The sequence below is a fragment of the Populus euphratica genome, unplaced genomic scaffold, assembly GCF_000495115.2.
Source record: "Populus euphratica unplaced genomic scaffold, PopEup_1.0 scaffold75.1, whole genome shotgun sequence".
Taxonomy (NCBI): Eukaryota; Viridiplantae; Streptophyta; class Magnoliopsida; order Malpighiales; family Salicaceae; genus Populus; species Populus euphratica.
The window spans coordinates 370,468-396,857 of record NW_011499866.1 but is presented as its reverse complement, the minus strand read 5'-3'; the positions used below and the strand labels follow the sequence as shown (position 1 = coordinate 396,857).

The 26,390-nt window shown below is 33.9% G+C and overlaps 5 protein-coding genes across 10 annotated transcripts in view; 1 reads left to right on the top strand and 4 right to left on the bottom strand.

The window, feature by feature from the left end:
- Nucleotides 1–583, top strand: part of LOC105126272 (probable pectate lyase 4) — a 1,610-nt gene extending 1,027 nt beyond the window's left edge. The window contains exons 3-4 of the mRNA XM_011027090.1: nt 117–252; nt 359–583. Of these exons, the coding sequence (XP_011025392.1) occupies nt 117–252; nt 359–583 (361 nt within the window). The remainder of the gene's footprint in view (nt 1–116; nt 253–358) is intronic.
- Nucleotides 584–1,622: 1,039 nt separating this feature from the next.
- LOC105126110 (EG45-like domain containing protein) lies at nt 1,623–2,348 on the bottom strand. Its single transcript, XM_011026865.1, has 3 exons — nt 2,133–2,348; nt 1,740–2,022; nt 1,623–1,639 (listed from the first exon to the last, which is right to left on the bottom strand). Exons 1-3 carry the CDS (start codon nt 2,260–2,262, stop codon nt 1,633–1,635), a joined length of 420 nt encoding a protein of 139 aa, XP_011025167.1. The 5' UTR covers nt 2,263–2,348; the 3' UTR covers nt 1,623–1,632.
- Nucleotides 2,349–3,165: 817 nt separating this feature from the next.
- Nucleotides 3,166–4,748, bottom strand: LOC105126109 (F-box/kelch-repeat protein At2g44130-like). Its single transcript, XM_011026863.1, has one exon. The coding sequence runs from the start codon at nt 4,665–4,667 to the stop codon at nt 3,630–3,632; it is 1,038 nt and encodes a 345-aa protein (XP_011025165.1). The 5' UTR covers nt 4,668–4,748; the 3' UTR covers nt 3,166–3,629.
- A 9,686-nt stretch (nt 4,749–14,434) lies between these two features.
- On the bottom strand, nt 14,435–19,260 carry LOC105126106 (glucan endo-1,3-beta-glucosidase 4-like). 4 transcript variants are annotated; one of them, XM_011026859.1, is made up of 6 exons: nt 19,042–19,260; nt 18,675–18,718; nt 17,194–17,306; nt 15,495–16,739; nt 14,876–14,903; nt 14,435–14,771 (listed from the first exon to the last, which is right to left on the bottom strand). In XM_011026859.1, the coding sequence occupies exons 3-6, from the start codon at nt 17,246–17,248 to the stop codon at nt 14,618–14,620; spliced, it is 1,482 nt and encodes a 493-aa protein (XP_011025161.1). In that variant the 5' UTR covers nt 17,249–17,306; nt 18,675–18,718; nt 19,042–19,260; the 3' UTR covers nt 14,435–14,617. The 4 variants fall into 4 exon arrangements, with proteins under 4 accessions (XP_011025161.1, XP_011025162.1, XP_011025160.1 ...); XM_011026860.1 differs by lacking the exon at nt 19,042–19,260 and adding an exon at nt 17,910–18,026 and having other exon boundaries at nt 18,675–19,034; XM_011026858.1 differs by lacking the exon at nt 18,675–18,718.
- A 918-nt stretch (nt 19,261–20,178) lies between these two features.
- Nucleotides 20,179–24,723, bottom strand: LOC105126108 (serine/arginine-rich SC35-like splicing factor SCL33). 3 transcript variants are annotated; one of them, XR_842354.1, is made up of 7 exons: nt 24,612–24,723; nt 23,641–23,823; nt 23,031–23,108; nt 22,034–22,204; nt 21,396–21,539; nt 20,748–21,008; nt 20,179–20,549 (listed from the first exon to the last, which is right to left on the bottom strand). XR_842354.1 is itself a non-coding variant. In XM_011026861.1 (6 exons), the coding sequence occupies exons 2-6, from the start codon at nt 23,781–23,783 to the stop codon at nt 20,807–20,809; spliced, it is 738 nt and encodes a 245-aa protein (XP_011025163.1). In that variant the 5' UTR covers nt 23,784–23,823; nt 24,612–24,723; the 3' UTR covers nt 20,581–20,806. The 3 variants fall into 3 exon arrangements, 2 of the variants coding, with proteins under 2 accessions (XP_011025163.1, XP_011025164.1); XM_011026861.1 differs by lacking the exon at nt 20,179–20,549 and having other exon boundaries at nt 20,581–21,008; XM_011026862.1 differs by lacking the exons at nt 20,179–20,549; nt 23,641–23,823; nt 24,612–24,723 and adding an exon at nt 23,209–23,505 and having other exon boundaries at nt 20,581–21,008.
- Nucleotides 24,724–26,390: the final 1,667 nt, after the last annotated feature.

Genomic DNA, 26,390 nt, shown 5'->3' with positions numbered 1-26,390 from the left:
ACAAAAAACCCCCCCCCCCCCCCCCCCCCCCAATATGGACGCACTTCTTGAACATAATTTTTGCATGATGTAAAATGGTGAATCTTAATAGAAGAATTCAAAACTATGTAACACAGGATTCGCCATGGATATGCACATGTAGCCAACAATCTGTATCGAGGATGGGAACAGTATGCAATTGGGGGAAGCATGAGTCCTAGTATCAAGAGCGAATCCAACTATTTTATTGCACCAACATCAGGAAAGAAGGAGGTAATAATAACAATTGTCAAACGCTTGTTCTTCCTCTTACAAAATTAGGAGAAAGGATGGCTAAATATTGATCAGAAAAACGATAACCAGACACTTGAAATAACAGGTGACATGGAGAAATGGGATCAGTGGGAAAAGCAAGCCCTGGAACTTCTACTCCATAGGGGATCTGTTTACGAATGGAGCTTCATTTTTCCAAACAGGTCGCAGAGGTATGGCAAAGCCTAACTACAATAAGGAGCAAAGCTTCAAGGTTGGAGATGCCAAGTATGTGAAGGCATTGACAAGCTCTGCAGGTGCTTTGAAGTGCTCAAGGACATCTAGATGCTGATGAGTCCAACAGAAGATGAAAATCTTTTCTTCTTTCTCCAAGGACTAGTCTAATGGTTCATGAAAAAATGCTATGTTATAAAGCATTATAACTCCAAACTCTTAATTTTCACGAATTTTGTAAAATAAAAATAAAAATATAAGTATCAAATGTGTTATTTGATAGTTTCTGCTTGCTTCCTTGAACGTTAGTAAAATAGATTCTCCTCAAATTACAGCAACAGAACCCGCTAGAAGATCCATTACACTTTTTGTAGAATCTGAACAAAAATATTCACTTCATTTTAAGAAGCACATCATTGTACCAATTTGCATCTTTGTCCAAGAGGACATGATACAGAAAGATACGAAGTCGCCCAAAGGGCAATGTGTATGAACAGTTTGGTATCAATATTTATGTGGCCCTGGCTCTCTCCCTTTAACAACTCTACTCTGTTTTTCCTCTGCTATGGCTCCTTCTGCCATTCTTGTTGTCCATGCATGCAAATACTATACAGATTGACTCTTTTTGTACTTCATGTCTTGGAAATACCATTTATCCGTTAGATCCTCGGGTAGTCGAAAAAGGCTAAACAAGCCAAGGTTGCTAGCAACGAAACGCGGATATTATAAACCGTGCTTATCTAGGCATTGAAGTTATGCATGAGCATGACCGCAATGCTCACAATTTCCTTCAAAGGGCAAACAGGTTGGCATGGTTCATGTAGTAGCCTTGTCTTTTCTTTTTTGTTCTTTACGAGGTCCGATGGACTAAATTATCTTTCTGATGCCTAATGCATTCTTCAAAAGATTCAAAACAATATCCCGCTCACTTGTCTTAAATTCCGTTGTATTTTGACCCCTGAACAATACTAAAAGTATGTAAATAGCGGGAAAAAAAACAAATTCTTTAATTTGTAATTTTTGGTACAATTTCTTGTCCAATTATTGGATTAAATAAAACAAACAAACAACATTCAATCGATCAGGTAGCCATTCATTTCTTGATCAGTATCAGAATGCATTAACCAAAATCCGTGCTGGTTCTTTCTTCAATGCATGCTTCTTCTCTCAAATCCTGCATGGTAATTGAACATACAATATCAGACATGTTAAAGCATTCAAATATATCACAAATTAACAAGAATTAATTTCTCGAGCCCTTAATGTAGACTTACTGTTGGTAAGAGATGTTTATAACGCCAGAATTGGGGTCAGCAATGGAGGCAAAAGCTTCTTTTGACAAATCAATGGTACCCCTACAAGAATCCGGAGGGCAAAGATCTGTAATCATCACAACAACTGACCCATTATCCAAACAAGGGAATGGAATGCCCTCATTTGTCCCGCTAACACAAGTTACTTGGTAATATCGCCCACAAGCTTCCCCGTTGTTAAAAATCCCTTCACTTGCAGCTGCAATCATCACTCCTTGATCTTCATATCCATAGCATTTAGAAGCTGAGTTTACAAATAAATTAAATCATGAAAGGGAGAGAGAAAACAAGAAGAATACATGGCTAATTTATTATACTTGATTAATTTTTTTAGGGGATGAAAGAAATTCTTACGAACGTATGGGGGTGTGTAGAAGGTCGCAGTTCCTGAATCTTGAGCCAATGCAAATGGATAAAAGTACAAACTGAAACACAACAATGTCATAACAGAAGAGGCAATGAAATTCTTGAAGACGGATGCCATAGTTTTTTGAGCTAGAGCTTAATCACAGCACAATATTTGCACGAGGGGTGAGAGCTAGGAAGCATCAGAATATTTATATATAGAGTGTAGAGATTAGGGCAAGTTGATGGAATGAGTATATACGCGGCATATTGTGAAATACTATGTCTTGTTAAAGAGAAAACTATGAAGTTTTCTAGAATTTCGGTGTCCAACAATGATTAGACGGCCATGCATGCAGGCCATTGGGAGTTTACAAAGCACCAACAAATTAAGGTATAGAGTGATGTCTCCTCAGGAAAAGAAGAGGTACCCCTGAACTCTGAAAGATTCTTTAATTTAGAGTGATTAAGCACAACGTTTTTTACCTTTTGTGATACCTAGATTTAAGAAATTGCCCTGACCATCTAAATGATTTTTCTTGTTCCCTCTTCTTGTTGAATTTTATATATATATATAAAGATGGTTGCTGTTTGGTTGGGCTTCAAAGCATACCGAGAAAGATTCAAAATACACATGACTAAACCAGCTTTCGTGTAGTTTCTGCTGTTATAGTTCGAAAAAATAGGTGTAAAAAAAAGCTATAAATTATAGCTATTTTATAATAAAGGTTTCGAGAGAGAGTTTGTAGCGAGAACAAAGTAAAATTATAATGAATATTAGCTAGCTCTGTTTGAACTGCACCACACCATGCTCCTGGATAAGTCTTGTACACAAAAGATTTCGAGACCACAAGATCATGCCTCGATCGTAGCTTCAGCCCTCCTGCTCTCGGAAATGGTGCTCTATGGGCGTGTGAAACCTCTTCTAGACACCACTATAGAGTGAAAATTGGGTTCCATTATGAAATGGATAACCCATATTAAATGGATACAAACTATATGATAAAAAGTAATGAAAACCGAGGACAAAGACTGCTAAACATATCCAAAACAAGCCTACATGGCAACATCATTACCATTCATCTCAAGTGTTCATTACATGGCAATATCATTCAATATACAAGCTAATATTCACATCATCATCATACTAGCTTTTTTTGGGTCACAATATTTGACAACGCGTGTATGTCAAAGTAAAAACATCATTTTTAATGTTTTTACCAAGGAAACATATGTTACATTGTAGTGCATCGCATTGCCAAACGAGCACCCACTGCAGCAAGAAAGCATAGGGGGTTGAATTTGTGCAAAGAGGTGCACTCTGTGTATGTACTTGGGTACCCAAATTCAACTCCTCTCTGAACACGACACATCTGGCTTGTATTTTCCCTGTTCTTTCCCCCATTGTTCATGCATGTTATAGGGAACAAAAATTGATCGATGCTCTGCAATATTAATAACCCTTTTTTATACTTATCTTGCATGCCCACCAATGGCAGCTTTCCATTAGATCTCCACGCAGCAGCCAGATTGGACAAACCCTGAGAACTCATCAGGCACAATGATCTTCTCCAATTTCCCATTTTGACCATCTTTCATTTCTATCAAATAGAACTCTTCGGGTGAACCTTGGTTATCCAACCCGGTAAGCATGACCCGAGAGCCCAACGTGATCCCACGAACCCCGGCTCGAACCATCGGGTCCAAGTCAGCCCAACTCATCAATCTCCCATCTTTCCCTCCCCCAACACAAGATCTCGGGCACCGGCCCGGAATCCATGCCTTCTTCACCTGCCTCCATTGACCCGACCCGAATTCATATACCTCAGCATTTCCCTCAAATGCCCCCTGATTATCGGTCCCATATCCACTAACCACCCAAAACTCATCCCCAATCACCACTCCCTCACACTCGTCTCGCTCTTGATTCATTTGAGTTAACTCAGTCCACTCATCCTTGCTCAAATCATAAACCCACCCAGTTCTTAATGCATTCTTATTCTCATCATGCCCGCCCACGACATAAACCCGACCTGAATACGACCCAATAGCGAAAAAGGACCTCTTGGAAGGCATCTCCTTCCCCTCTCTCCACTTCCTTGTTGTGAAATCATACACAAAAACATGACTCACCTGTTCATAACTCACCGGGTCCCACCCACCCATGACCACGAGCTTCCCTTCACAGCTTGCCAATTGACAAAACAAGGGCAACTCGGTCGGATAATTGGGCACGGGGTCGAGTCTCTCCCATGTCTGACTCGCTGAGTCAAACACAGTGATCCCAAAACACGGTGAGTTACCTTGTTTGGATCCCTGTAAAACATCAGCTCCATGAACAGCTTGAACTAGACAAGCAACTTTATGGGTGTAGCCAAGTTTCTTCCTGTGGTAATAAAAATCCTTGCTTTCCAGTAAGTCACACCATTGCTTGCAAACTTGGGAAGCAACTCTGTGAGCTGTGTAAGGCAACCGAGTCATGCACTCAAGACCGAGTTCTTGAGGCAAATTCGGGATCAACTCGGTGAACATGGTAGTTTCCATTTACAGAAAGTATTTGAAGCTCTTGAAGTATAGCTTTCTCTCTTTGTGCGTAGTTCTTTTGTTTTCCGGACCTCATCAGCTGTCTATTTATTAGACAGACGATCGTTAAATAACAGAAACAGTTGCTCCTTTTAAATCTTGACACGTGGCAGACCTAAAAACTAATATCTAAAATATTTTTCATTTATTTTTGTTTCTCTCTATATATAACTTTTCAATTTTTTTAATTTTTGATAAATAAATTTATATTCTTCTATAAATTGTTTTTTCCTTTTATGTTGGATATTTATGATAGATAGATTTATGTACAAGTCAAAGTTAAATTTTGTTTTTTATCCAGAATATCTAAATATATTATTCAAATATTTTTTTTATTTATTTGAGTAAGGTGTAAGATTTTCTTTATTTATCCAAATTATTTTTTAAATTGATTCTTAAGAATAAAAGTTTTTTATTTTGAAATCATAAAATAAATTTTAAATTCATATATATATATATATATTGATAAATATAATTTTAAATTTATAAAATAAAAAATAGATTAAAAGACTAAATAGAAGTCAATTTAGATGATGAGTTGGATAAACTACTCATTTCTCGGTATTTAATTTTAATCAAATCATATTTAAATTTATTTATTTTAAATTCTTGAATCAAATTCCATTGAGAATGATATTAGTGGCATATGTTATATAAATTTTTCATCCCTAAATATGATTCACAATTCAACTAAGTTAGTAATAATGAGATAATTTTTTTATTTTATTTTATGATTAGAGTATATTTAATATCTATAATTTATAAAAATAACTTTTAAAAGAGTTGAGCATAATTTTTATATTTGAATTGAAAAAAAATATTTATTTATTTATTGTAGTCAACTAAGATAATCAAAATAAATTAAAATGGTAAAATGGTAATTCAAGAAGAAAATCATAAATGGTGAGTTTTTATTTTAACATGATTTTTTATTATCACTAATTGCTGAAACCTATGGATAAGATGGAGGTGACTGATTACGTGGTGCAATTTGGCTGTGACATGGATGTGATTATGAGAAATATGGTATGCATTGCACGTGGACGTCCATGATGTGATCAGATTAATCATGTTTGATGTCTGGTTGTCACGTGGCGGGGCAAGTGGATGTTTTTTTTTACGTATATATATTTGGAGCTTTCCAAGAGGATGACTATGGATGTTTGGTGACTATGAAAGGGACCATGTGTTATCTATACAATTATTATTAATTATCTTAGTTGACTAAAAATAAATAAATAAATACTTTTTTCATTTTTTTCCCCACCAATAATTTTCAAAAATTTAGTTGAAATTGCCACTATCAATCACCATCCGTCCTCTAATTATCGATTTATATGCTTGCCATTATCTTCACTAATTAATTTTCAAATTTTTATCCTTTCTAGAAACTAGTGGATGTGCTATATATGTACATTCACTTGTGCGTGCTTTGTATTTTTTCTAAGTGCATAAATATTAATTAAGAGTATGATGATTATAAATCAATTCATGGCTAGCTTGAGAGAAGCAGTTAATTAAAAATAAATAAAGTTTGTCGGTAAAATATCATATTAATTTTTATTATCCATCATTTTACAATACTATAGATTATAATAATATATTTTAAAAAATTGTTGAATTAAAAGAAAAGGAATTGAAATGAAAATACAAGTAATATAGGTGATGACTTTGAGATTTTTTTGAAAAGTCTCCCTAGTTTTTTTAAGCTATCAAGTAATCTGCTCCTATAGCTTTTTAAAAATAAATTTGGATACCAAACTACATTCCCCTCATGCTTCAGTCCTTTTTAATAGAGTAGCATAAAGTAGCGAGAGAGACTGCAGGATTTCGACTTAAAGAGGAAAAATTATTGATGGCATGATATCAGCTATTAAAATAATTTTTATGTTAAATAGTTTTAGATAATAAAATGGTTAAGATTAAGTAATTTTTTTTTCCTTGAAAAATAACTAGAAAAACATATTTAAACTCAAAAAAATGTTTGATTTTGGGATGGGTTTTTATGCTTTTGAAGGATATAAATTAATTTAAGAATACTCCTAGGATGTTCCATAGTTTTTTAAGTTAAGAATTGATTCATAATAGCTTTTTGCGTAAAAAAATCATAAACACCATTTTTCTGACACCGAGTTCTAAGAGTTCCACATAACACATCGTTTGTTAAGGTGAATAATGTGTTTTTTCTTTTTTTTTTTTACAATTAGATCAGATAATATATCACTTACCCTATTAAATTAAGAAAACAAAGAAACTTGTACGCGTGAGTCAAGCCCATGTGTAGGCTTTTTTTTTTTATTTACGTGGGGTGTCCGGGCCGTCTTACGCGCATCACGACTAATTCACACGGCCCACTGAACATCTTGCAAGCCCAGTGAGCAGGTAAGGCACCGCAAGGGTGACAAGTATGCACAGTAAGACTCGAACCCAGGTGCAGAGAAAGGGGACAAGCCCCTCCCACCGCTGGGTTAGAACCTTACTTGCAATGTGTAGGCTTTTCTTGATGGGCAAGGTGCTTGCCCTAGTTTACCATGTGTAGCATCACTAGATTTTTTTTTTAATTTTGAATTTTTCATTAATGCTTTTTTATATTTTTTTAAAAATAATTTTTTTATTTATGTTTTAGTTAATGCCTTTTTTCGTGAATTTTTTTTGGCTTTTCAGCTTTTTTTAAAACAATGATTATTTTTTAATTATATTTGGTGTATTTAATTTTTTAGGAGGCTAGTGTAATTCATCTGTAATTTTTTTACACATTATATATAGATTAAATATTTATTTTTTATAGTATTTTTAGTATGTATAGCCTTGCAAAATATTTTTTTTCCTATAATTTAATCAATAAGTTTTATGCACGTGTCAATTTCTATTATAAATTAATTTTAATAAACAAATTCATTGGACACAATTAAGTAAATAACTCATATTGCAATATTAAATATTTTCATTTATACTTGTTTCTCAATTTTTTCAATTATATTTTTTTTATCATCAATAATTTTTTTTATCCTTTATCTACATAATGGTTTGTATTTTATTTAAGTAGATAAATGCATAAGCGTTTCAATTTACATCTATGATGTTTTTATGTAAAATAAAAAAAAATTACATGCTTAATTTTTTTTATCATATATTAGTGTTTTCAATTTAATTCTTATTCTTATGATTTTTTATTTTTTATTTCAGTCTTTAATCCAAGTTAATAGTGTATTCTTTCTTTCTTTTTTTTCCTTTTTTTGTTCTCATTTTGGTTCTTTTCTTTCTTTCCTTTTTTTCACCTTAAATACTCATTTTTTTATTAATTCCTTTTTTTATATTTATTTTTTTAAAATGATTTTTAAATTTATGCTTTAATTGATTCCTCTTCTCTCTTATTTTGTTTTTGGTTTTTTATAATTTTTTAAATATTAATTATTATTTTTAATTGAGTATTTTTAGTTTTTTAAAATGTTAGCATGATTCATTTGTAAATTTTTTATATTTTATTTAGATTGAATATTTTTTTATTATATTTTTAATATATACAGCCTTACATAATATTTTTTTCTATCTATTTTATTTAATAAATTTTATATATGTATCAACTTTTATTACAAGTTAATTTTAATAAATAAAACACAATCAGGTAGAGAACCTGTTTTTTTTTGTTTTTGGATAAAAGTTTTTTCTTCTCAAGGAATTTATAAAATTCATTTTTTATTATATCTAAAATCTTCTTAATTTGGGTTGAAAATCAAAATGACTTTGATATTTTTTTTTTCATTTTTCTATTTGTTTTAAGTTTAATTCGCACCTATAATTCTCTTGACTCTTAATATTTAGTGCCTTACTGTGGATACCTCTAGTCATAAACTTGGAAGATCAGTGAAGCAGAATGAATTAGCTACATAGAATTGTCCACGCCTTGTAGATTGGTTTTATACCTTCTATTTAATTTGTTTTAAAATTTTAAAAAATATATAAAATAATTAAGATATATATTGCTTATCTGGCTACTATTTAGTATAGCCAATAATTTATAATATAAAAAATTAATTCACAGCTTGATAGTATATGGATTAATTTTGTTGCATTACAGAAGTAGAAGAACAACGTTGACCTTCGATATATGGCTTCTCTTAGTTAAAATAATAATAACAATAATAATAATTTATTTTCTTTTTCATCGATCATGGGGCAACTTCTTTTCCCCTTATGCTTAACTTTCTTCTGCTTGATATTTTTAGGATGAAATGGAACCAAATGAAATAGCAAATAATATCATTGGTTTTTATTTAGTATATCAAATGACATGGTTAACTTAGTCACCTCAGATTTAATTTCATCAAAACCTAATTTTTAATTTTTAATTTATTAGGTTTTTATTTTTATAAAAAAACAACTTTATTTTAATTTTTTAATAAGAATTTGAGGGTTAACTTTTCCTCCTTGTGGCTTGGTGATTAGGGTTGCTTGAAAATATAATAATTATTATTTTTCAAAATATTTTTAGTTTATAAATACATCAAAATAATATTTTTATTTTAAAAAATTTAGTTTTGATATTAACACATCAAAATAATTTAAAAGTATTAAAAATATATTAATTTAAAACAAATAAAAAATATTTTTAAAATATATAAAAAAAAAACTTTATTCAGAGTCTAAATTTACAACTATGGTGATAAAAAGGCAAAGGTTCCAAAGCTTCTGTTTTGTTTGTTAATTTGTTTTAACCCTTTAGAGCATGTTACTTGCTTCTAGATGAGTGTTAATCATGTGAGAAGAGGTTGACATGAAGAGATGCTTTGATTTATTCTGGAGTTTCGGCTGAAGAGGTTATCCTGTCTCGTCTGTTCATCTTCCTTTTGTCTTTTCGTTGCTGTCTTTCTTATCCTTTCTTCCTCCTTTCTCCACCTAACAATAGTGTTTTGACAACTCACTCATGTCCTATACGAAGGGAGATGAATGGACAATTCAGATACCATGTAGCATGCAGTCCAGCCATGTATGGGCAAATTAATGTCCATGCATGGGAGAGGGTTAAAGAATGGTCTTGAAGATGAACAATCAAAGCATTCTTCAAATTATTTAGCCAACAAATTAATTAGAGATTTGGGTATTTCATTGAAAGGATGGGTGAGAATCTGAGGAAAATTATGGAGTGCAAACTTTTTTTATTGGGCTAAATTGATTTGTCAATCAAATTAGAAATATAGATAAAAAAATTTTGGATGAAAATGAAGGAAAGATAACAATAATGCTATAGAAGCCTTCTCACAATAAAGTTATAGATGAAAAAATGAAAATTATGGCATCAACCCACTAGTCATCGTATATATTTTAGTAATTAATTATAAAATTATTGATATTTTTTTATATTATATATCTTGGTGTTATTAAACCTGATTAATTATGGTATTTTGATTAAGGATATACCTTAAATTGAATTTAAAAATAAAAATAATTAGATAAGAATTAACTCGATCAAAATTTATTTTGATTTAAAAAAGAATTCAAAATAAGTGATCCTAATAACTATAAAATTTATTTTAATTTATAAAAAATTCAAAAAATTTACCTAAATAATGAACGATATCATAAGTCTAGCCGAATTTAATAACTTTGAATCTCATAGTACCAATGCATGTGAAGCAAGGCAGTTTAATTTCAAGGAAAAGCTTTGTGGATATCTATAAGCTCAAACAAAGTTGTGCATATCGATCGCATATATTATGGACTCCATGTGGCAGCAATGTTTTCTTGTGAATGAATGATCACATTCTATGAGTTTGTCTGCTCAACCATGGTTCTTTAGTCGACATCATGTTTTGACAGCTCCTATCCTATCCCAAAATATATACCATTATGCATCCTTTTTCGTGGAAAATATTGAAGGTGAGCTTTTGGACTCCAAAGTCCTACCTTGTAGCAAGTGGCTACAATATCCTTCCATACTTCAAAAGATCTTCAATTTCTAATCATTCATCAGCGTCATACTACTATGCAAATGCATAACTTAAGTGCTGGTTATTGTTTTTACAGTTGAAATTACTACCACGCTACTGAACACTATCTCAGTAGTCGGATTCTCTTTGAATATATTAGTCTTGCCGTAAATTAATGCTTAATACCTTTAATCGTGGACGTTTCGTCGGAAATGGGTTTGAAAAATCTGTGATTAATTATCATATTTGACTGAAAAGATTAAGAAAAACTGTTTTTCTTTAGAAATCTTATTTCTAAAAAGAAAATATTCAGATTTTAATGAAACGTGTCATCTGTGAATGATCTTCCTTTATCGTGGCCACTTGTTCCAAGTTTATTTTACACCTGTAATTAATGCTTTTCAGCTATACTTGGGAGCTGCCTAATTCTTGAGGTGGGGGCACTCATTAGCACTGGAGAAGAGATTAGCATTGACCCAAAGGGCACGAAGCATGCAGCTCTCTTTTCAATCGCTTCGTGTTCCACAATGCGATAATTTTTATGGATACAGTTCTAACTTCAAGTTTTTTCTGCAGTTTTGAGGTAAAAAAGTATTTTGAGTGAGCCACACCACGTTATAATATCATTGCGAATCTTGACCAAGTAAGGTTGATAGCTTGATTATAAATAGTGGCAGATCTTCCTCATGGAGGCTCTTCTCCTCTTATCTCCCTTCTCTTTCTCTTCTCTCTAGATTTCAGCCGAACACTTGTCAAACCCTAAAAGAAAATTATTTGGAAGAGTGTAACCCTATCAAGCAAAGAGATCCACAACTTTTTACCCTCTTGGTTGAATTTAGGTTAACGTCTTCTAGTGTGCATAGCAAATAGTATGATTAGCTTCTTCAATCTTGTTACACTGTTAATTAATTTGAATATTGCTTGGAATATTGAGTTCAGATTCTTGAATAAGCAAGTGTCAAACATCATGTTTTAAAACCTATGCAAGAGACCAAGCTTCAAAGCCTGTCGAAAAAGCAGGCTCTTGGACCCTACAAATTCAGTCTATCCTTCCACAAACAAATAGCTTACTTAATGTTGGGTTATTGTTTTAGAATTAAAAATATATGATTTTTTTTTTGTGATGAAAGAATAAATTCTTTCTAAAACTATTTTAAAGATGTATTTATTTTTATTTTTATGTTTTGTTAATTTCTATTTATACAACATGGTTTTTTATTGTTTTTGTTTTGAATGGTCACAAGTGTTTTTGTATTTTTTTTTAAGAGTATTTAGATGTGTGGTATATAACGGTTGTTTTTTAAAATATTTTTTAAATATATTAAAATAATAATTTTTTATTTTTAAAAAATTATTTTTTACATCAATATATCAAACTAATATAAAAACACCAAAGCAAAATTAATTTGGAGAAAAGAAAAAGTAAAATAAAATTTATTTATTTTTTAAAATATTTTTAAAACATAAAATTAAACATGCTAATACTTCACTGTGCATAAACTACACCTGTGGTTTCCTATTTTATTAATGGATAATCATCTTAACTTGATGTTCTACTTCTTCTACATTAATTTGACTCGTTGGCTGTCTTATAGCATTTATTGATGAAGTTGATTTTCTTGGTTTCTTTGTTCTTGATGTAGATGGGTTTGAAGCATGTAGTTCATTTGTAACAACATCTAAGGTATCATTTAGATGATTAAACTAAATTAATTAATAATTTTACATATCAAACATTTAAAATATATGTATATATTTATGCATAAACTATACTATTTTAAAACATAATTGAACTTGGATTAACCTCTCTAACTCAGCTCGATATATATTAATACATAAGCTATACTGTTTTAAAACCCAACTTGGCGTAATGGGCTGAGGTGTACTGTGAGGAGTGCTGCTGGGTAGTTTGGTAGTTTCCGTTCATTGGCATCAGCTCAAGATTCTGGGACTGCAGCCTGCTGCACACCTCCATACGTTCCTAAGAATTTTTTTTAGCGGTGTTAACAGCTTCTGCTTGCTATGGATTTGAAGATCAAGGGGTGATGATTGCAGCAGCAAGCGGGGCAATTTATAACAATGGGGCAGCTTGTGGGCAAATATTACCATGTAACTTGTGTTAACGGGACAAATGAGAGCGCCACATTCCCTGAAGATTTTTTTTCCTTCCAGGCATCAAGTTTTGGAGCACATGAAGAGATCAAAAATTGTTATCAGAAAGCAACTGGATGTAGCAGTGAAGAACCTGAAAGTAAAGGAAATTGATGAGGCAAAAGAATCCTTCTTGAAGTTAATGGAGAAAATTACCTTAATTTTTTTCACTCCAAGCCTTCCATACAGCTGGTACTCTTCCAAGCTTTAACTGTGCTTGGAACTGTACCCAAAACAGTAACTCCTGAGTCCTGAAAAGAATGATAAGGCAATGGTTGGCTAGGGCATGAAAAAGTTTCTGCTGCAAATGAATTAGGTAGTGCTGTCTGATATTCAATGCTTTTATCCAAAGCTGGTATTTTAACAACGTAGTGTGTGTTATATTGCCATAATTTTTGTGGTTGTGGTTTAAAAAATACTGTAAATTATTGCTTTTCTCGAAGGTAAGTTGAGCAATAAAAATCAAACAAAACCACATCCACACCGCACCACAAAAACAAACGGAGCATAGTTTGGCCTGTCACAGAATGAATCCTGTCACAATTTGCATCCATGGATTGAATATTACACAAGGTGTGAAAGTTGTTATTGGCATGGTCAAATGCCAGTCCCATGACCTGGTTGGGCGGATCAACCTAAGAGTCATCAAATTAAGTTAAAGAGTTTTTTTTAAAAAAATTTTTTTATCTGAAATAACATCTTTTTGGACAGTTTTTTTTAAAAGAAAAAACCTAAAACAATGTCGATTTGACAAAAAAAAAATTGACTGGTTTTATCAAGGTTTAAGACACTAGATATATAATGAATTGACCTGTCGGATTGATAAATTGTTTTGAAAAAAAAGAATTGACAGGTTTCACCGGGGTTTACCTCACCAGGTAATGGATTGACCTATCATATTGACTAGGTTTCCTGACTCAATTGCAAGACTGGTCTGATTTGAAACATGACTTGATCTAAGACTCGGGCTGGATCTAAATCAGTTCGTCAAGTCATGTTCTAAGAATTGGTTATTGGAGATAAACCATCTATTACAGATACTGTAGTGCAAACATTCCCTTGATAGGTGATTGACTCCAGATAAAAAATCTATCCATGTGTGATCTCCAATTTCTTAATTGAGGCCCTCCATCATCTCCAGTCACAGGGATCACAATTGCCTTGCTAGGATTAGCTTCTATTCTACAACGCGACTGCAAAAGAGAAGTGTGGTTCCTCCTTAATTTAATCTTAAAACAAGCATGAACATCCATATTAGAGCATTAATGATAAGTTTCTTTCTCCAAATTTTCCTTCGGATTCAAAATGATGACATGTGAGCAAACCCACTTCCTGCTGATGTCTCAAGTTAACTGGAGGTCGAGTTTCCATGACATTGGCAAGCCAGCTTATGAATCCTAGCATAGACAGATGGCATTCCATTCCCAAAAGGCTTTTAGCCATCTGTTTCAAGAATGGCGCCAACATGAAGAGACCGTCTCTCTAAAACTTGTAACAGGATGAAAGTCTAAATAATCCCATTGTGCAGAAAAATGAAGGGTCTAGTTGCTTGAATGTTGCACATTCTTCAGAACCCTAGAGCACATGCAGCAGCATAAAGGGCAGAGGTGAGGGGGGAGTAAAGGGAGGGGAAGCTGGGGAAGGAAACTAGAAAACAAACAAGATGACTTGAACTGAAACAAAATTAATGGAACCAAATGATTTAACACATGAACATTCCTATATATTCTTTAATCGGTGTACATCACGCATCTTAATAATTTTCGATGAGGTAATCATCTTCAGCACTAGTCAAATCACCTAACAAGATGCAAAACTGAATGTACCTTTGGGTCAAAGCAAGACTAGAAGTAGAAACATAGATGATATTACAAATTGAATTCTCAAAACTTGCAGGTTTGTAGTCCCGCTCCCTCCTTGGGGAGACACAGGTCCAGGTGCTACAGATGGTGTGAATCCTCCAGTTGAGCTCGGAGTGGTAGTTGAACTGTTTCAAGATATTCACAACTTTAGAAGACACCAAAATCAAGTGAATTGCTAAAAGAGATTTTAGAGCAGAATGGATTAACTACAAGCAGATTAGATTCTTACCTCCCAGTAAATTTACAGGATCCATAACCTGCAAGAACAAACCATATAAGAATGATTATGGAACAAAAGCAATAAAAATTCTCGATCTACAACAGCAATGTCTTTCATCACTTTCCTCCCTTCTTGATGGGAAAATCAGACAAAGGACAAGGTGCAAAGTGAAAGCAATGTGAAAAGCCTCTTTGGCGGGACCAAAATCTGGTTTTATCAGGAACAGAACTCACCACTAATTATTGGCATTTTCAGAGACTATTAGCTTGGACTTCCTTGCTTCATGAGTTCATTTCCAGCTATTTATGGTGTTTCAATTAACATGATTCTCAGAACATGTACTGAGTGAATACAAGGCATAGCCATCGACATCATGTAAAGTAGCATTTAATGCATAAACCCTATCTTTCATCAAAAAAGCACATGGTAAAATCCCACTATGCTTCTATCTTCCAAGACTTGAGATGCGACTGCTCTAGAACCATTGATTTAAATATGCCAAAACAATCAATTAGCATGAGCTAAATGAAATTCCCTGTCGTGGAAAACCCAGCAGTTCCTAGCATGGAACTAGCAGACCAGAAAAATAAGATTAAAAAAATAATGAGAAAAGGATAGATGGACTTACTGGGATTAGCTGTGGTTGTTGTAGCAGTACCATCAAAATCACATGTTGCACCAGCCAGATGCATTTTTTGATAATAATCATTGTAAGCATAAGATGCATGGTTCTGGTAAGTATTAGGAAGATAGCATGGTTGCCCTTCTTGAATAGCACTGCAGTTGGCCCCTCCCTGCCCACAAGCCCAGTTCAGTCCTACTTGCAACTTACCGGGATCCGCATTTGGTTTGGCAACACAGAAATCAGAACTATTTCCAGTAATTCGATTGGAAGTACTCAAACTAAAAGTATAAACAGAGCTGCCATTGGTGAAAAACAAGCCCCAGTTTTTCTCAGACACAGGCCCAGGCCTCTTGTCTTCATTGAACATCTCATAAATGTATGTATTGATGGGAAATTTTGGCTGACTAGGTGGTCCTGAATCATTTTGAACTCGCTGAATCATATTATTATTGAAGGTCTCGGCATTATCTGCAGTGGCATCAGGTTCATTGGCTCCGCCAAGCCAAGGCCACCCAGTTTCTGTAACTACAATTGGGATTCCAGACATATTCAGAGCATCTATAGAATAATAGGTAGCATCCACCATGGCGTCAAACATGCTGTCATAGTGAGAAAGAGTGTTGGGGTCAACAATCTGTTTCACTGGAGGAAGTGATCGGAAAAGAGCATAATCAAGAGGGAAAATGCCATTTCCAGATGTGTATCCAAAATATGGATATGCATTTAACATGTAATATGAGTTAGTGTTTTTCAAGAACTGAAGAATCTGATAAATTGTAGAGTTCCATGATGAATTAAAGGTGGCAGTTGAGGGCGGGAAAGGCTTGGGGATTACGTCCATGGCTTGAGGGGTTGAAACTTTGACTTGAAAATTTAGATTTGAAGCAACAAGGGCTTTGTGGAGGTAGTTCATGGCAGGAACCAAAACAGGGACAACATTAGGGATTGTGGTAAGAACCTCACTGCCAACTGCAATGGCTGTAATGTTGGTTGAAGGCAAGTAAGCTGCAACATTTTGATTAATCCATGCTGCTGCTTTTGATGCAGATTCCCCAATTCCTAAGATTTCCTCATTTGTAACACCAACCATCACTTCTATCCCACTGTCTGCAAGGGCTTTCAACATGTGGGCATCAGCATCATAGAGGCGTACATGAGTAATCTGATTGGCTTTCAGCATGGCAACCACATCTGGAGCCGACGGCATGTTTGAAACATCGGTTCCAATATTTATTCCTACAAATGCACCTGCAAATTCAAGATTGTGATTTCAGCAACAAACGGTGAGTTGGGCAATCCTATTCTAGAAACATGAATTATCTCACCCACATTTTCTTTTTGAAAATGAAAATTTTCAGGTCCTCGCGAGCATTGCTCAAGTTCAAGATGATGAAAAAATAGATAAATCCTTTAAGGGCACAACATGTTTGAAAAGCTCTGAGTGCACTTTTGCACTTTTATTGCTCGTATAATACGTAAACCACAAGCCCTAAGGACTATCAAGTGAAATAGCACATATTATGATAAAATCTTCCAAGAAGCTAAATAACACTACATGGTTTTCACATTTTAATTCCTACAAGTCCGAGGCCTCATGGTAAGGGCTCAACATTTCTAAAGCAGATTGAGCTCCTTATCTAATCCTGACTTTGCCCTTTATAAGGACAGTAGCAAAAGATCCAGAACAAGTTTACCAAGTTACCTGATGCATAGTGGAGAGTGGTAAAAATAAGCAAAAGAAGTCCTCCAGGCACCATCCGATCCAAGAAACTTCAATACAAATTATACTCTTGTCTTTTATCTCTTAGCCTTAAACTGCCAAAAGGTTCAGCAAACACATGCAAAATGTTATAAGAAACCAATGGCCAGAAAGCACGGTTTAGCTGAAGCTGGCAATACAAGGAAAGAAACTCCGAAATTCCAAACACGGAGATACCCAGAAATCGTAAATCAATTGCCTCCAGGACTAGATAACATGTCAGGTATATAACAAGCAAACCAGCTCACCTAAAAAGTTTGAAAGAACAAAGAAGCACAGCAAAATAGGTTGCACAGGCAAATACGAAAATCAAAACTGTTTATGTGCAAAGGGGAAGGGAGGTGGTAAATAAAACCCATACAGAAATGATTACTTGGAATTCATGTCCATATATTCATATAGATCAGAAAATTATTGAGTTCTCACCATCTGAGAATGTACCTACCTTCTCTGCCCATTCAAAAGACCCTACAATCAAATTCATAGCAACTCCTCTTAAGCAGAGAAAAATTGATACTTCACCAGATGCCTAAAACTCCAATTAAAGTTCATTTCAAACCAAGAAAATCACAACTATATGTTACCTACCAAGTAACAATTGCCATTTCGTTCTCCAAATGAAAAACAATAGCCAAACATGTTGGACTTCTGAAATTCACAAATTGAAACATCAAAGAAATGTCATGTGCACAGCAATTCAGATTGCTTTCTTCAATTCTCAGCCAAGAGAAAAGGCATAGAACCAGGTGGACAAATCTACTAAAATTAGAGCTGGGCTAAAAAATTTACAAACAAGATAAAAAAAAAAAAAGACAACAGCAATATAAACAGATAAAACCACAGGTAAGCAAAGAGATGCGAGGCCATCCTCATAGGTCCAGTTTTATAAGGAAAATAGCTTCCCATTTCATAAGGAAAACAGCTTCTCATTTCACACAAATTCAAGGCCGGCCATAGCCTAAGAACTTTTCAGACCTTGATTTTTTCCACATGAGAAAATAAGAGGACAATCATTTCGACAATCAAATTCGAAGCACAAGATGCAAGTAAACAAGAAGAAATGACCCTAACTTTAATATGTGAGATTTCACAATGCAGCAAATCTCAAGCAACCAAACGCATACTAAGTGAGGATTTAGTACAAACTTACCACCAGAGTGCAAGAGAGACATTAAAAACCCATACCCACACTAGCTCTTTCAAGGGAATAAGGGAGAGAGACAAACTTTGGACATAAATTTCAACTTCGAGAATCCAAAAAACTCCACACAACAGCAAACAAAGACCCAGAAATCCTTAAATCTTAAAAATACCCAGATGCCAAAACCCTAACAACAAGCACCCAGATGCCAAAACCTGAAAGAAAACATCATATAGCACAGAACCCAGATACGAAAACCAGGAAAAGAGACCATGAACAGTACCTGATCCAACTGTATCAAGCTGAAACACTCCAAAAAATCAAGCCCTATATGCAACTTTCAGAGAGTTAACAAACCCTTATATAACCCAAAAAACAGCTACAACCAACTCGAAAAACTAAACCTTTTTGAACCTAGTACACAGAATCTGAAAGACAATCTACACGGATATCAAACTAGCCCCACTAAAGTAAAGGCATTATCTTTCTGTGGAAAGAACCAAAAACCAATGAGCCAGAAGAACATCCTTTCAGTCTCTAGAATGAATACTTAACTAAACGTTAACTCTTTCATTAAATACATTAAGTACCCTTTCAAACAGTACCCCCACCATACTAGAAAATGAGTTCAGATTTCATTAGAAGCTTACCAGATATGAAAGAAACTTTATGATGGCAGGCTTTGTTGTCACTAAGCTTGACCGATGTTGGATAGCCAACAAGACCAAAGACAAAAGCCCTGCAAATCTTTGCTGTCCCTTGTTTCGTCTTATTTGCGATTTTTGTTTACTATACAACTTAAAAATATGTTTTTTTTTTTTTTTAATGGGGCAATGCAAATCACATAGATATCATCATTGTTTATTCTCAGCTCAAATGGATGGTGATTATATGTTAATAAGGATTATTAAAGAAAGTGAGACTTTTTTTTTATGTGATTTTTTTCCCTCCAAAAGTCTTTTTTATGAGCTCGGAAGGGATATGAAAAGTCAAAAGGGAAACGGTTTAGGCTGTGAAAACAGGCAGGCTGGTGATAAAAGCAGGGTAAAAGGGATTTAATTCAATTCCAGTGGCCATTAATGAGTATGTTTGTCATAATGACCAAATTCAGAATTTTATTTGAGGACCAAATAGAAAGATAAACCAATTCTGCTTTGAAATTTTTTTAATTGTTTGTATATATTAAAAATAAATTTTAAAAAATAAAAAATATTATTTTAATATATTTTTAAATAAAAATATTTTAAAAAATAATAAATAATTCCTATACCTTTTCAACTGGATTTTTTCAAATGGGTTATCAAGGACTTATTATTTCATGGGTCCCTTGTTGTCACTAATTACATGCTGCTTATAGCATGAGCCATTCACTGGTAATTTCCTCCTGGGCTAATCAAAGCCTGGATCATATATATATATATATATATATATATATAAGCATTAGAAAAAATTGTTTTAGGCTTTTAAAAAAAAAAACAAAAAAGACACTAAAACAACATCATTTTTCCACTAATCTGGTCCAATCCAATTCTCAGCCCAGGCTGAGTTTCAAAGCTATGGTTCCGACTCAATAACTAATGCTAGGGAATGTGGGTAAAAGGAGAAGAGGTTACAAGATGAGAGGATAGGCATGTTGCTTCTTTTGTTAGCTTTGATTAGCAGCGAGAGACAAAAACAGGAACAAAGAACATTTACTTCATTTTTATATTTCAAAACCCAGATGAGAGACATTCCACAGTTTAAGCTCAAAGATGCAAGCTTTACTACCATGATACCTTTTGAACAGGTTTTCAAGGGAACCAAACTTGATTTAGCGTCAATGCAACTCCATAAATCTCGATATAGTCTCAGAGTGGAGCCCTAAGAAGTAAAGCACATGAATTTGACATCAGAATGTTTGATGGCAAATCCGACTAGATATAGACCAGACACTGCACACAAAGAAAATTATATCCCCGCTTAGTTGTAAAGTGGAATGCTGAGGGTACCAAACGTCAAAAGCATCTCCCTTTTTAAACTTTTTGGTCCCGCAGAAACCACACTTTATCCATAAAGACAGGTCCAAGACAGCTGCTCCCCCACTCAAAAAAACAGCTTAGCTGAATCACTGGGACGTTTGCACGGAACAACACATCACAGAGGAATGCCTCTCAACATTCTGCATAATGGGGCAATGAAGCATCTTTTGATACGGGGCTCGAAGAGAAAATAACTAAATTAACAATTTTTCATATGAATTTGACCTAAAACTCTTCCAGGCAACATTAAGTGCAATAACAATCAAAGCATTCTACAAAGTTGAAACCAAAAGCCAACAAAATCTAGATCAAATACCATCTGATAGAACATCACTCACATCAAAAACATAATCCAAAGGACAAGTAGGTGATACAACCATCTGTTTCCATGCAAGGATTATGGACTAGGAGACTTGTCTCCATTTACTTCTTTAGGATATTCATCATGAATTGGGCTACGGCTTCTGCTTCTTCTTGGGCTACGGCTTCGGCTCCTAACTGGGCTCCGGATCTGACCCCTATTTGGAGTTTGGCTGTGGCTCCTTGATCGTGAATATGACCTCTCTTGACTGTACCTCCTCTCTCGGGGTGAAACAGATCTGCTTCAAAGCAAAAGGTCAGACGTGCACATTAAAAGAGGGAGCAATAATTATTAAAAAGTACCAGAACTCTATGCGCCTCAGGGAGCCAATCACAAGACGTGTGAGAAGTAGCAGAAAATATCCTATTTTTACATCAATAGTCCAACATCAAAAGGCCAATTCAGTTTTGGGGCGTTAAGGTTGAATAAGTTTAGTAAATAAGAAACCAGGGAGGAGATATAGAATACAGAACTAAAAAGGAATCCTTGGCAGTGTTTCACAAGCAGTTTGGAACAGCTAATGCATTTGCTTTGGATGCAAAAGGCATACAGGTTCCTCCATAAGAGACAAATATTGGGTTCCTACAGGGAAAAAAACAAGAACCAGAAAGTAATAAATGCAAACCTTGAGTGATGCCTTCTTTTTGGAGGGGAATAATAATCACGACTGTGAGACCGGGATGTTGCATGGCGTGGTGGTGGAGAACGAGAATGGCGTGGTGACCGAGAATAACGAGGAGGTGATCTTCTTCTATCACCAACTCGGCCCCTGTAACAGAATGGAGAAATTTTGAAGATTATCAAACCAGAATACTTTGGAAGACTAATACATATAGTGAACATCATGAAATACAACCCAGAATTTGGACTACGTGAGTTTTAAAACAAATCATGAACACAATCTATAGATTCAAAAATACAAGTCCTGTAAACATCCTTATATCATGTCATGGCATGATTGGCATGTGAAAGACTTCCCCATACTTTCCACAAAATCTGAAATCATCGCAATCTAAAAATGCTTCTGATCTTGTGATTTTGTTTAGGTTCACTTCTGAACAGAATAATTCAAATCATTGAGCCCCAACCCAACTTGAAAGGAAAAACACAACAGGAAAAAAGAGATGAAAAAAAAAACAATGACATTCAGCAACCATCTAAGTTATCTCAACTGAATAGAAAAATAGCTGTTCAATGAAAAGCATTCATGTCACTCAAAATCAACCCTGTCAGGCAAGCAAAGAAACAAAAGATAACACTTACCTAGTGGCTGTGCGCTCCCTTGCTCTCATATCAATTGGCTTCTTCCTATTCTCCTCGGCAAATACAACAGTCAACTCCCGGCCAAGAAAGACACGACCATCCATATGATGTTTTGCCTCTGCAGCATCATGAGGATCTGCATATTGGACAAAACCAAAACCACGGGGTTCCCTGCCAAAAGAAGATGATAATGAAACAGATTGAAGATTAGTACCACCATATCAGCTACAAAAGAAGGAATCAAGCACGAGAACCATAAACCTTTTTGCCAATGAAATTTACCAACCCAATCCCCATTATATGAAGGTCATGATATGAAAAAGCAAGCACACTGCTGACCTTGCAAGTGTCAGTTTAAAGATGACTTGAAACTCTTCAAGACTTGGAACCTCTCCACAATGTATTCAAACCCAACTTCCTTCAAATCTTCACTATCATTAACATCATCTTCAAAAGGACTCTAATTACTTGATTGGTGTCTTCAAAACTTTAATTTCACTGTTAAATCTCAAGAACTTCAATTAATGAACCCAGCCTCGGATTACAGTCGAGTATTATATCATGAACAGATGACCCAAAAGAAATTTGGAGGAATAGGGGGCTTAAAGGGCCTGCTTGATGAAACCAAACAAACTGCTAAACATAATTTGAATTTCCCAAAGATTATAAGAAAGATAACATTAAAAAGTTAAAGAAACTATGTCTCAGGCAAATAAGTTTCTGATGCAGTGTAGGAAGGAAATCAGATGATAGCAGAGAGAACAAATAACATAATGCTGGGGAAATAACCTCATAATATCAGTCCCAACAGTTTCAAAAGGGGATTATTTTGGAAATTGACACCAAACAAGACCATTGACAGCATGAATCCCAATGAATGTCAACACAAGATAGTTAGAAAATGCAAAACCCCACTTGAGTTTTTTTAAAGAAATGCTTTAAAAAAAAAAATCATATCAGCAAACTTTATCTATCAACAGCTAAAAGACATGCTCACCCAGTATAATAGTCTCTAGGCAAGTAGATGTCCTTAAGAGCACCAAACTGTTCAAATGGCCTGCGAAGGTCTTCTGGCCTGCAAATAGCATTTACATAATTGTCATGTGCTGATGAAAAAAGAAACATAAAGTTTATGGTCCCAAAATATTCAGCTATTAATAGGAAGTGGTGCATACTGCATCATGATAAGTTTAGTTTTGGATAGGTTCCCACTCTCAGCAACATGAATGTCACCGTTGCATCGTTAACTTGAGTGGAGTTTCTATCCGCAAGGAGACAGAATAACTCTTTCATCACTCCTGCTGTCTCTTGTGCACACGTTAAACTTTCCTTAAGTGGCAATTAGTGCAATGGTCCACTGGCACAAAGCCGCAAGGCCACGCAGATGAATGCTCGTTGTGTATTAATATGCATCTAAGATCAGCAGTACTCTTTGGGCACTCACTCTCTAGCATTCTAACATGCACGGGCGATTCCTGTGTCTAGCCAGGTCGCGGTTGGACAGGTATAAAAGCATGAAAGCATAGAAGCAACATTTTTTAGATCATCCACTACTTGCAAATCTAATACAAATGTTAAAGAACATAAGTTGTGAAAGGAAAGCAAACCTGCAATCATGACGGAGGTTGCGAACTAGAAGGCTAGTAGGAAGATCCCTACTACGTCCACCATAACGTCCCCGAGGACTAGGACTCCGTCCCCTTCTACTATAGCCCCTTGGAGGTGATGGACTATAACTCCTTCCTCTCATCTCCACAAAATTGTTTGCTCTCTGTCCAATTTAAAATTACCTAAGAAAAACCCCAGCCAGTGTAAGAAACTAATAAATCCTGTGCAGCAACAAAATCCAATTAGTGGCTTCATAAGATAAAGTTATATACTTTAACAAGATAGCTTCCCTGATGCAACAAGTGAAGAGTTCACTGCCTGAGAAAATAACCCATTAACATACTAATAACACGTTAAACCCATCTTCTTCTTTTTTTTTGGCAGTAAAGCCATAAATTAGCTCCTCTCCTCCAAGTTTGGACAGCGTTTACACAAAATATTGCACATAACTAACTCATCAGCCTTAAAATATGGAACAAACCCATTAATCATACCAATAACCTAAGCATGTGATGTAATAAAAATCCCTAACCCCTTATCTCCTTCCTAATAACTCATCAAACCCATTAAATAATTTATCTTTTTTCTTGCATCAGACCCAAAATTCATTCCTCTCCTTCATTAATTTACACATATTTAGAAGAACCCGTTATTTATCTCCTTTTTTAACAAGGACCCATTAACCTAAATAGATCATCAAACCCTAAAAATATCAATTAATTCAACAAAATCAAGAATAGCCCGTTATTTATCTTAATTTTTTAACAAAGACCCATTAACCTAAACAGAGCATTAAACCCTAAAAATATCAATTAATTCAACAAAATCAACATTAACTACTTACATTAACATTCAAGCCATTAAAGAAAAAACACGTAAAACAAAAAAAGCAACAGTCAACAGAGATCAAAACGACAATAAGAATCTAAACTGAATCGTCGCAGAGAACACAAGGAAGGGGAAGAGAGACCTGTTAATCGGAAGGTTAGGGTTCCGCGGGGGGGAGAGTTTGAGAGCAGACGGCGATGTGGCTGCGATAACGGGTACAAAGAGGAAGGGTGCTTAAGGAGGTTGTAGATACTAGATATAGCACACAGCAAGGGTTAAGGATTAACTACGGTTCAGTTAAGGTATTCGATGCCTTTAGATTTGTGGGTCCCATTGGGTCCATTAATCTAGTGGCTGAGTTTTTTATTTTGAAATATGATAGTGATAAAAGCCGGTCTAATGCATGAGTGTGACGTCGCTCTAAAATTGGCGTTGTTAGATCAATTTTAATTAACCTCCACTCATCAGATTAACGTTGATTTAAAATTTATTTTTAGAAAAATTGAAAGGATATTATTAAAAAAAGATAAATTGGATTTTTTTTATTTATTTTTATTGGATTGTAGATTGATTTATTGTTTTTTTTATTGTCTTGAGACAAAAAATAAAAAAATAATAAAGACAGATAATATGATAGAAAATAAAAATAAGATAGAATTATATTTAATAATGATATATAATATAAAATGATTATTTTTGTATGATGTTTGGTTATATATGAAAAAATATAAAAAAATCTATTTTATTTTTAATATGTATTATTATTAAATTTACATATTTAAATAATAATATTTTTTATTTTTTTATTTTAATTTATATCAAGTATTAAAATTAATAATACTATAATAATTATAGTTATAGAATAAAAACTGATTTAACAAGTTGATCCAAAACTTAAATTGATCTGAGTTTATGAAAAAATAAATGAATGATTGACTTAATCTCGTCCCATCAAAAAACCATGTCAACTTAAAATAAAATATGAGTCAAAAACTCATTAATTGTTTTTTAAAAAAAATAAATATTTTGAGTTAGTTGAGTTGACCCTTCTAATTCACAATTTTAACCTTATTTTTAGTCAACTTTTAAATCGAGTTTTAAAACTATAATAACAATTATTTTTATTTATATATTGACTTGAGTCAATTCGTGTTGACCCTTTCAACTTATGATCCTGTCTTTTTTTGGTTGACCTTTAATTTGAGTTTTAAAACTGTGATATAACAACTTTTATCTCTACGTTGATTTAGGTCAAGTAGAGTCGACCCCCTTGATTTGTCATCATGATTTTGTCTTGAGTTAACCTTCTAGTCAATTTTTTAAACTATAATAATAATTATATTCATTCTATACTGAGCTGGGTAAACTTAGGTTGATCTTCCCAACACATAATTTGGATCTTATATTAAATCGACACTCAAGTCGGGTTTTAAAAACTATGATAATAATTACTTTTATTTTTATATTAATTTTAATCAATGATAAGTCTTACTCATTACCCGAGACTTATCCCAGACTAAACTCTAATTGAGTTTTTAAAATATTATAATAATTTTTTTTATTCTTACACTGACCTTGGTCAACCTAACTTGTAACCAATGACCAAGCGTTACTCTGGATCAACCTTTACATTGAATGTTAAAACTATGATAGTAATCATTTTTATTTTTATAAGTTTTAGTTAAATAATCTTAGAATTGAAAGTTTTTTACAATAATATTTTAAAAATAAAAAATAAATTTTGTTTATAAAAACATATTCTTTATATACCTTATATTAAAAGTTCACTTTAAAATATTCATAACAATGTAAATTTGAGACTAAACATAAATGTGTTTTTTAGAATGATTTCTCAATTATTGCTTCACTAATTGCTTAATGAAACCGTTAAATTCTATCCTTTCTCAATTAAATGAACAAA

Excerpts from the sequence above, each read along its gene's own strand:
- LOC105126110 (XM_011026865.1), bottom strand. The coding sequence starts at position 2,262 with ATGGCATCCGTCTTCAAGAATTTCATTGCCTCTTCTGTTATGACATTG. Across the intron at positions 2,023-2,132 it reads CTACACACCCCCATACGTTC|CTTCTAAATGCTATGGATAT; the intron begins GTAAGAATTTCT and ends TTGTAAACTCAG.
- LOC105126108 (XM_011026861.1), bottom strand. The coding sequence starts at position 23,783 with ATGAGAGGAAGGAGTTATAGTCCATCACCTCCAAGGGGCTATAGTAGA. Across the intron at positions 23,109-23,640 it reads AACCTCCGTCATGATTGCAG|GCCAGAAGACCTTCGCAGGC; the intron begins GTTTGCTTTCCT and ends TGCTATTTGCAG. Across the intron at positions 21,009-21,395 it reads AAAAGAAGGCATCACTCAAG|ATCTGTTTCACCCCGAGAGA; the intron begins GTTTGCATTTAT and ends GCTTTGAAGCAG.
- LOC105126109 (XM_011026863.1), bottom strand. The coding sequence starts at position 4,667 with ATGGAAACTACCATGTTCACCGAGTTGATCCCGAATTTGCCTCAAGAA.
- LOC105126106 (XM_011026859.1), bottom strand. The coding sequence starts at position 17,248 with ATGGTGCCTGGAGGACTTCTTTTGCTTATTTTTACCACTCTCCACTAT. Across the intron at positions 16,740-17,193 it reads CACTCTCCACTATGCATCAG|GTGCATTTGTAGGAATAAAT; the intron begins GTAACTTGGTAA and ends TTGAATTTGCAG. Across the intron at positions 14,772-14,875 it reads TCCTGTAAATTTACTGGGAG|TTCAACTACCACTCCGAGCT; the intron begins GTAAGAATCTAA and ends ATCTTGAAACAG.